The 10,798-nt window shown below is 41.9% G+C and overlaps 1 protein-coding gene across 1 annotated transcript; it reads right to left on the bottom strand.

Annotated features, from left to right (window-relative positions):
• Positions 1–6,910: 6,910 nt before the first annotated feature.
• LOC149343737 (uncharacterized) lies at positions 6,911–9,906 on the bottom strand. The gene is made up of 5 exons (XM_089546042.1): positions 9,784–9,906; positions 8,399–8,464; positions 8,303–8,315; positions 8,174–8,199; positions 6,911–7,353 (listed from the first exon to the last, which is right to left on the bottom strand). The coding sequence occupies exons 2-5, from the start codon at positions 8,448–8,450 to the stop codon at positions 7,127–7,129; spliced, it is 318 nt and encodes a 105-aa protein (XP_089402168.1). The 5' UTR covers positions 8,451–8,464; positions 9,784–9,906; the 3' UTR covers positions 6,911–7,126.
• Positions 9,907–10,798: the final 892 nt, after the last annotated feature.

A 10,798-nucleotide genomic window follows, 5' to 3' on the forward strand; every position in this document is an offset into this window, starting at 1 on the left:
CGGTAGAGGAAGCCTCACATCTTCCCACAGGTGCCCAATTCTACTTACTAGGTACGCGACACGAGGCTCTCACCTCTCTATTTTTGTTCGAAAAGCATATATAGAAAGACACACAAGAGTAAAATAAGCTGCGAGAGAGTTGTTTGAGCTCTCGCTTTTACCGCGCGGTTCGCGACCTCTCAACTCCTAACGGAATTAAAGGTCGTCGCTACGCGCTATAGCTTTCATCTCCTGCCATGTGGCTAGATTTTCCGTGAGGTCTTATTGAAGAGTTCTTCCTGCCTTAAAGTCTTATGAAAGAGTGACAGTCTTGAGGATGATGGAAATAGCAGAGACCCCTGCAGTGGTATTGCGTCGCATGAAAACTCCACTGAAGCAGTTAGAACTGCAATCTTAGCACAAATGATGTTACTGGGCTTGTCAAGTGAGAAGACATTCCTTCCAACCATGGCAAGACTCTTGAAATTTACCCACCCTCGAGGCTATTATAGGACAGGCCTGCATGAAGCATGCACTCCGTGTACTCTTGAAGGAATGCCCAAATAGGATTTCGTACATGCCATTAGTGCTGATTGATGGACGAGCATTTTTTAATTGATTCCGATCCGAGCACTAGGAAAGGGAGTTAATTTATTGCAGGAGAATTGATATTTAGAATCTACGCACGTAATGCCTGAGTGAGACGATTGCCGACGATTATTTGCCGACGACTGTGTTGTGCTTAAAGAAATAACGTGCACAAAGGATCAAGAAATATTACAGGATACTTAACAAGCTATTTCCCAATGGTGTACAAATTGGGCTATGCAGTTAAACACTGATAAAACGGTACTTTTAAGAGTAACAAGGAAAATATACCCATGTTCCTTTACATATCAGCTTAACAACAATAATATGTAAGAGGTGGAGTCATATATATACTTAGGGGTTACGTTTACAAATAAATTAACTTGGTCAAAACACATATCAGAAACTTCTGCTGCTGCACTTCGCAAATTGTGGTTTCTTAAGCGAAAACTTAGGATTGCTCCTGCCAATACTAAGCGTCTTGCCTATAACAACTGCGTAAGAGCTAAACTTGAGTATGCGGTGGTTGTATGGGACACCCATAATAAAAAAAGATATCATACAACTCGAGCGTGTGCAAAGAAAAGCTGTGCGATTTATATTTGGTAAATACAGAAGACACGATACATCATCTACGCTTATCAAACAACACAACGTTCACACCCAAGAATCCCGAAGGAAGGTTAGTCGCCTCATCTTGCTTCATCACTGCCTGCAAGGAAAAATAAAAATGAAGTTGCCTAATTGCGTCAAAGCTCATTGTACGAAAAGAACCAGACATACACAGGAACACTCACTGGCACCAATTTTCGCCCGCACAAACACATTTAAAAATAGTTACTTCCCTAGAACTGTATCCGAATGGAATGCATTACCTTCTCATATTTTTCCGTCCAGCAATTTTGTAGCAGAGTTGGAACGTCATCTCTTTATTTCATGAGTTTAGTTTGTTTTGTGTTGCGATGCCGGTCTATATCTTGAATTCTGATTGAATGTCTGACGTATTATTTTTTTTCTCTCTCTATGCATATGCTTGTCATTTCTTGTATTACAGAATGTTTGAATGTGCCCCTCCTACTAGGCCCATGCATCGTCCGCAGTATTTCAAATAAATAAAAAAAAAATTTGGTCCCATGGGAGGCACGCACGTACCCACGAGCTGGAGGGATATGTGACGCTTGTGAGTCTGTATTATATCACAATAGGTTTTGTCTTCTCTCTCTGAACAACAGTACTTCCGGAAAAATTTGACTTAAAGAATTAAAGGACTTTAAAAAAACTGAAATAATTGGTTTATTTATACTGCTCGAAACGTGTTGTTTAGAGCCGCAGATCCTCATCTTATGTTTTTGTTGAAAGCGAACCTTCTGTGCCGAACTACAAGGTTACACTCGTTCAGTCAATGCATCTCATGATATGCCACGTAAACTTTCAATAACAGAGAAAACTTAAAAAAAAAGGCGTAGTAAATTTAGTAACACTTTTTTGACGAGCTAGTTGGTCTTTTTGTCATCATCAGGTTGTTTTAAACAGTAGTTTTTCAAAAACAGTTCTTTTTCAAAGTAGTAACTTGCGTGAAAAAATATATTTTCTGCAGCAATTCTTCAGTGGTGCCGCTCAAATACTGAGGAAGGTATGAGGACTCTCAGGATCTATGATTGCAAATTACAACATGACCAATCGCCTATATCTGGGCATTAACCTATTATCGCTATCTGATCAACTTCCATTCGTGGATAAGGAATCTGAACAACCGAACCGAAATAAAAACAAAGTGTTAGAGCACATAATTGGCATTTGGTCAAAATATGCAAATCGACAGTCAGTTTTTTGGGGCTTTTTGAGGCCACTCTGAAGGATGATTGTTATGAAGTAAAACCTTTCACTTTTTTTAAGCAATCAAATTAGGTAACACGTCCTGCCCGGTAGGCGTAAATCAGTGCATATGAGCATTACTTCGTCATCTGTGAAATGATGTAGATGCAAAATTAAGTAAGAAAGCCTCCAAATCAAGTTAGTTTAGTTTAGTTTAGTTTATGGGGTTTAACGTCCCAAAGCGACTGAGGCTATGAGAGACGCCGTAGTGAAGGGCTCCGGAAATTTCGACCACCTGGGGTTCTTTAACGTGCACTGACATCGCACAGTACACGGGCCTCTAGAATTTCTCCTCCAAAGAAATTCCAGCCGCCGCGGCCGGGATCGAACCCGCGTCTTTCGGGTCAGCAGCCGAGCACCATAGCCACTGAGCCACCGCGGCGGCCTCAAATCAAGTTAATAATTAATGCATGTTAGGTTAGTGTTTCGAAAGGTTAGTGTTTTGTTGATTCATGCTACTATGACTGTAAAAGCCACTAGTAAATCAGCTCGTTCATGGTTGTCTACACGAGTAGATCAAACACCTTTCTCGCACTTACAACACTGCAAAGCCTAGCGCTCTTGATTAAACTTCAGGATTCTTTCTGTCAGTGTACGTTCCACCTTGACCTCTGCGTTTTTTACACATGTGAATGCTTGTGACAGCCACATTTTGCTTGGTGTCTGCTTACAAACGCGATTAAATGCATAACCGAAATCAAACTTTTCCCTTATAAAATAGATGTCCTGCTCACACTGTGGTTCCTGCTACTGCCTATGTGTGCACTGTTGGTTTTGAAATGTAGTGGTGGTTTTTTTTTTTTTTTTTAGTCCGCAAATCTTCTCTCCGATAAGGAAACGCTTCTGAAGTAGGTTCAGCTTTGGAAGCAAGAGTGTGCTCGTCTAGTCTTTACACAGATGCGAAATATTCCCGCTCTAGCGAGGGCTTTTCCCGGTGAGCCAAAGTGGTACTGTGAAAATTCCGTACGACACGCGGTTTCGTCTGTAATGAAGACGGTGAGTGTTTCATTAGGAAACCTCCAGGTTCTCTGACGGGATGCAAGCAATGCAATTATATTCCCTTTGCGGTAGGCTTTGCTGGAAGCACAGACTCTCTCGGGAGGTTTTGGAAGCTGAAGGATAAGCTTGAAAAGGAAGTTCAACAGCGCAGTGAGTGATGGAAGAGAAAACGTAACGTGTATCATTAAGAAAGAGATAGAATAATGAATGGGAGAGGAAAAGTCTTTGGTCAAGAAACAGAGTTCGGATAGATATGCTTTAAGCAATGCAAGTAAATGGTAGTCTATCACAGCCGAATACTGCATGTGAAAGTAAAGCATAAGTGTCTGAGTATTTGCGTTTTGTAGTGCTCCAACCTGAAGGTAACGCAAACCTCACATTTGCGGCTGTTGTAACTTGCGAAAAAAAGAAAAATGAAAGTCAATGCGGGGGGCCTCTCATGTGCTGTACGCTCACCGCTCGACTCATCACCTTTGTGAGCGTGGTGATGCATCATGTCCGAGCTTGCAAGGGCAAAGTAACATCTGCCGGACGCGATAAGTCTCTCTGTTGTATCTGTACCTCCTTTGATGCCCTCGTATTAGCTCAGTAGGTTGCAATATTCATTAAGAATATTTTTGTGTGATAGCAGTAAAGAACTGCTTGCCTTAAAGACCGGTCAGCTACGATTTCTCCTTTCTTGCCAAGACAGACGCGCTCATGCGAGCATTGTCTGTGAAATGAACATAAGTTCCTCTGAGGTTCCTCTTAAAAAAGAGCACTTCTCTGATTATTATGCTTGTTGGACTATCACTTGCAGGGAATATAATAAAACCATTCCTTGTAGCAAGTTAGGGAAAAACCATGATCCAGTCGGTTTTGCCGTTACTTGTGTTTGTGCAAGTCTGTTTCCATATAAGAGATTCATATGAGTGTGTGAGAAAAATGTTTAATGCAAAAAAAAAAATAAGTCCAAGTTTGTTGGGTCGGCCTTGATTCCAGGAGCCTATTGGCTTTTCGCTCCTGCCCGGTTGATTAGCCAAAGCTGGTCTTCAGGGTGTGAGTTGGAGCGCCGTGTCCTACTCCTCATTTGATGGGTTGTTGATTTTTACAATATCTAGATTGTTCTGGCATGACCATACTGCGTGGTATAGATCAGCCACTTCACCTCAGAAGGCGCACTGCGGATCGTATGAATTTGAAAACTTGTAACTGAATTTGACTGTGTTGATATATGTATTTGATTGCAATTTCCTTAGGATGACCTCTTGTTCCCTCTTTATACTTTTGTCCGCCTGGGCGTATGCTTTTGTTGTTAATCTTAAATGTTAGAATTTTTCCCTAAAGCTCAATAGCGGAACTGAATAATGGTTTTCCTGCGAATGACGGGAAACCGGGCGTAGTAACTCGCGGGCAGCGTCTTGAGCGCCTTCTTTTCTGCATAGTGTCCGGGGGTCCGTATCGCTATGGGCTTAGTGTCTTTGTCTTCTTTACTTAGGGGTATTCTTCACGTAAATTTATCAATCCTTCGCCTGGTATAGCTCCGGCATGCAGTCGGGGAGTCCGTAATTACACATAAAAGCTCCCGGAAAACCATCACCAAAGCGACTGCCACCTCCTCCTCCTGGACGATTTGTTGGCTTCGAATGGATGCCCCAATAATTGGTGTCCCTACCGCATTCTTGCATGCGATGATTGTTATTCCGTTGACGGATTCTGACCCGTTCATGGGAATTTCCTCTTCCATCCTGCCCCATTTTCTCCTAAGGCCCTTTGCCCTAGTCTTTCTTCTTCCCTGATCAAATTCGTTGCGCATGCTTCTGGGAAAGGGCCGCACCTCGATCTTGCTTCTATATTGTTCTTCCAAGTTCTCTCTTTCCTCTGTAGACCAAATGCTTGATTTCGCTGCTAATCCTCCTGTTAAAGGGCTTGAACTACTTGTGATATTACACTGAAAAAAAAATTAATTTTGGTCTACAGTCTTCGAATGAGGAGATAAACTGTGCCGTTTTTTCTCTCGCTGTAATTTATGTTTACTGCTCGCATAGCTTTTGCTTAGTAAATACATCCACTTTCTCACAAGAGGTCCCACTAAAGCTTTCAGCTCCGGGACCTCTTTCTGTAATGCGTACGTAGTCTGATGCACTGTATTTTTAGCTTATACTAAAGTTGAACTTGAACTTAAAGGAGATCCTCCCAAAAACCTTGCGGTTCCTGCATGCCCACCGTTTTATGGAACTAAGTTTAGATCTTTATCTAAAGGGAGCCTTTCGTTTCCTCATTGCGTTTCTATTTTGAGGCGTAGCTGGATAATATCATAAAGTTAAACGTGGTAATGTACAGCAACACGACTGTAACAAGTTCAAGAGCCGCGCTCATCGCGGAACCAGCGCTGTGACTAGTGGTTTGTTTTTTCATTGCGATATTTTGTTACCGAATGCCTTCAATTGGTGAGTGTTTGAGGGGGCCAGTATCTTGTTGGATTAGAGCGTATTGCGGTGATAATTATTTAATCTCACGGGGTTTGTATCTAGCTGAAAACACAAAGCTCGAAAGAAAGTACGTTGTTAAAAAAAAAAAACGGAAATTGACGTTTTACAGTGTGTTATCCTTCTTATATATTGAGAAGGTGTTAACGATAAAACGTTTGCTGAGCATTTTTCTGAAATTTCAAACGAGGTGGAATTCAAAAATATTGTCATCTAGTTTAGAGGAGTGTCCATATCTCCTCATAAGCCAAACCTTAGTGGAATGCGATGTCGTTATCGAAATCTTGGCACCTTTCAACTGATGAAACACGCATGGGGGTACTGAACATATCTAAATATAGGTATATGAATGGTGTAACGGGCCCACTACCAAGCGTTAGTTCGACCTTAAGACACGAGATAGGAGAATTAGCCGCTATTAGACTGAAAACAATGTGCCTCTGTCGCCGAATGTATCTTCGAAAGCCTTGCGCAAACAGCGGTCAACAGCATAAGTAAAATATGAGCAATGATGAGCTTGACGAATCATAAAAAATCAAATGTGTCATTCTGTTTCGAAAATGCATGGAAGCTATGCCCTAGATGACTTGAGGCCATTGAGACCAAACCGCACTGTTTTGAATGCATATAGAAATCACCTCTGCATAGACTACGAACATCTTTCTCACTCCAGCGTAGACAAATGAACTGTGATCCACTGCTGTGCATCGGTAGTTTTCTTTTTTCGTGTCAAACGGTGCAGAAATGCACTTCCCATTGCACAGAACAATGCTATCAACTCTGCTAAATACTCGGGTAGTAGGAAAAGTGGTATATTACAATAGACCGTTCGGAACCTTATCTGCATTGTTAAACTGTGCATAGGTTTGTACTGTTCGCGCTTCCTTTCTCTAGCGGATCATAATTTTACGCTAACCAGGAGCTTGATTATCACATTCATGCTAAGGGTACCTTGGATACGGGTAACCACGTTTGCTGTAATTCAAGAAGCACCCAGTGAGTTGCTTGCAAACATTCTTTGTTTTTTTTTTTCTGGTTGCAAATGAAGCACAATCGAACATTCAAGGAAAACTGAACATCCGTTGAAAATTCGGTCACCTTATCAGTTCTTTTTTCGGCACAGCGACGATATAGCACTGCGCATCATCAATACTTAACGGTGGGAAATCACTCAAAACAAATACTTTAGCTATCGATTACAAGGCTAACGATTGCCTCTAATCAAACAAGTCAACTTTCTCTCCGTTGTCAGCAGCGTCCGCAACCTTGTTCAGCAACTGGGCGATTTTTCTTATGTGTTCGGTGGTGAAGTCTTGCTGACTGATGGCGGAGTCATCGGCGGAGTAGAAAGATGGCTGGACTTCCGCTGACTGTTGAAGCCACCTCCCAAGTTGCTCTAGAATCCATCCCACAGGCTGCTTCCAGTACTCTTCCGTCGACTCATCTGCGATTTTCATCACTGAATGTGAGAATCCTTTGATATGTATTGCTGAAGCGTACTTGGTCGCAGCTGTGCACGTATTTTTTACATTCTCCAAAGTGAGATTATGAGTAATATTTGCACTTACTGCCAAGAATTCGTTTGAGATATGAAAACTAGTCGGCTATTTTCCATTAACGATATTATATTGAAGAAGGAATCGGTGACACATTTTTAGCCCTATAACTTTCGTTTTTCTCCAATATTTCACAAATGTTAGCTAAAACAATAAAAATATGCGAAAGAAGACCTTGTGGAACATTTTCTCCAAAACAAGGAAAGCAACTGGCGCTCATAACACCTACTGTAAGATAACTCGCGAGTTTATGTAGCTAAGAATTTAAATATTTTAACCAGACATCTTCATTAAATTTGTGAGTGATGTAGCAGCATGCCTTTTTTTAATTTCCACTCGGATGCTAGTTTGTTGTTAATGGCTTACTATTAGCCACAGTCTCACCAGCACATTGCTAAGTTAGCATACCTCTGAGAGATAATGCATAGATAAAATGTGTTTTCATCACAAAGCATCGGTAACCACGAGGTCTAGCCGAACAATATCAGGTTTCTGACACTGGGTACCTGTAGTCAAACGAATAGTTTTGCTGCACAAAATATAGCGGTGGCTAGCGACGCAAAAAATAACTGCGACTTGACAGAGATCCAAGCTGTCAAGAGTAATTTGTTTGTTTGCGCAGATGGCACACTTGTACAGCAATAAAATTTGCACGAACACGTTTCCCCTCTTAAGGAAAAGCAATTATTAGTTTTATTTCGTGCTTACCATGCTCATCATTTGCCCTTGGGTACCTGCGAAAGAAAGCAGTTAAAAATTATGCTGGGAGTTATTCCTATTCATGCTTAAAACGCAAGGTAAGGAAAGCTGTTTTCAAGATTTATTTCGGTTACTTACAGTGAGCTTCCATCTGAAACAAGAAAACATTTCTAAGCGTTACTACTTCTCTGCTTTGCCAAAAAATATTCTGGCACTACTAGTCTCTGCACTTACAGGCATCAGTCACTGCCACGGCAGCTACAAAAAGAAGCACCAGGACCTTCATGTTGTACGCTCTTCCTGTGCAATCAGAAAGAAAAGGGTTGATAACGCTACAATTAAGAAACAAGATTCATGGATGCGTCCGCATGCTGACCACGGTATTTTCGAGATCAACGCTCCTCGCTATGAATGGGCACACATCACTACCCTGGTTCACTTTTCAACAATGTAGACAGGGTTCTTAAATGAACCTTCAAACATATAAAACTGGGAACTGAGATAGATGGAAAGCTGTCCTCATTTTTTTTATAAAGTTTTTCATAGCTTCAGCTGTCTGTCACATCTTTGCACGTGGTAATACTTTATAGCTGCCAGCACTCTATCTTGCACAACGCCTCTTCCATTAAACTTCACCTTTCTCGAGAGCATGATAAACATTACAAAGAACAATTAGTTACTGCAGAGTAATCTTAAAATGTTACATTTTTTTTAACCGAAAACCTTCTGCGTGTGGCTCAAAGTGTGAAGTCAATATTTTTCGGCTCTGAGGCGTTACAATCCCGAGAGCAAGAGAACGAATGCACCAATTTCTCAGTGCATTGTTGAAAAAAGTTTACTGGATGCGGGCTTGTGGAAAATAATTTGTTTCATCGGCAGCCAATCAGCTCGTTCAAGCTGAGGGAGCACGCATGTTCCCCATGCTTATATCTATTTCTGTGACGGTTTGCTTCACCTTGCAGCAGTAATTTTTTCCTGGTAGCCCTCATCCTGTAAACTCCTGTTCAAGACCGTACATGTAAAAAGCAGCAGGGGGTACTTGAAAGTGATTCGTAGGGCACTTTCGTTCGCCACGCTCAAAAGTCTTTCCATTTTTAAATTTTGCACTCGTCGCATTGGTAGTTTTCAAGTTTCCAATTACTGAAAAAGATGGCGTGACAAGAAAAACATCGCTCAATGAATAAAGAAAATCGGCAGCTAATACATCGAACACTTCACCCGTAAAACCGTGTGCCGCTTTTAATAAAAAATTATACATAAGCTTAGTACAGACTGAGCTCGCAAGTTAGAGCTGATGCTGAGGCTCCTGGCGAACAGTAGAACATAGGGTCCTACCACGTATTCAAAATCATGTTGAATGGTACGCCAAAACAGCGCTGACGGACGGGACGGAAGAAGATGACACAAACACATGCGCTTTCTTCAATGGGCTTTCGCAATCAGCTTTCTTCCGTCCCGTCTGTCAGCGCTGTTTTGCCGTACCATTCAACATGAACCAACCAGCCCGACTCAGCCCTCTCCTTGAATTCAAAATCATGGTTACTTCTTATCAGTGGCATGAGGCAAAAAGTTAGTGGAAAGTAGCAACAGGATAAGCACCTTCCATTGCGAACACCTACCTATTGCCGAAGTCAGCGAACCGGGTGGGTGTCGCAGTAGGCGCAGTAGACGCACGAGTGCCTTTATATGCGTTCTCAAGCAGTCCTTTCTGTCGAACTTACATTCGTGGGTGCAAGAATACCGCAGAGCACATGCTTGTGTAGACAGTATGATTTCCGTGCCTTTTATCAGTATTATGCATGTGTCGACTGATAGCGTTCCTTAACCCCGACTGTCACTTTTCCCATGGAACATCACGCAGATGTTAAACACAGGCACCTTCTCGTCATCGACGGCAGCAGACGCCAACGCTCAGTTTGTTTCGTGACCTTTGGGATCTTTGGGAAGTTTTTTTGAAAATATAACATGATGGGATAGAGGCTTTCACTCCTAACCTTTTAACTTCTCTTAAGCCACCAGCGTATTCAGCGCCAGCTTCGTACCTCAATCAAAGGCATGTGCACCCATGAGTTGAACTCTCATTGAATATTTACAGCAATGGCACATAAAAGCTTATTTTCCGGAGCAAAAGAAATGCGGGATAAGGTAAATTGTAGATTTAGCTTGAAACAGTGCAAGTAAAGCAATTTGGGGTGTACACTGTGGTAGCAGCATTATTCTGCTATCCTCGTGAACAAAACTACGAAAAGCACCACCATGGACATTAACTTTCAGGCTCACCACGATGTGAAGGGACGGCCTCTGGTTTACTGCACACCACTGAGTCTACGATGTTTACCTCGAAGAAATTGCCTTCAGCATCTATCAGTGTAAAAAGCTCCCGCTGTCAAAAGCACTGCACTGGGAACCAGACCTTAGTCTACTTCATTAGGATGCATCTGAGCTTGAACATAATCAGCTTTGTTCAGCGATATAAATTTTCTAGCTATATTGTATGTAGTCTTTTACTCAAAGCGGTGGATATAGGCCACTTTGGTGCTCATGGCAGATGATCGTCGCTCGAGCATCTGAGCTTTAATCTCGAGTATTTTTAATGCTCGAGCGCCTGAGGTTAAAGTTGGGTGTGATTAATAT

The sequence above is a fragment of the Amblyomma mixtum genome, chromosome 5, assembly GCF_055824585.1.
Source record: "Amblyomma mixtum isolate Tamu chromosome 5, ASM5582458v1, whole genome shotgun sequence".
Taxonomy (NCBI): Eukaryota; Metazoa; Arthropoda; class Arachnida; order Ixodida; family Ixodidae; genus Amblyomma; species Amblyomma mixtum.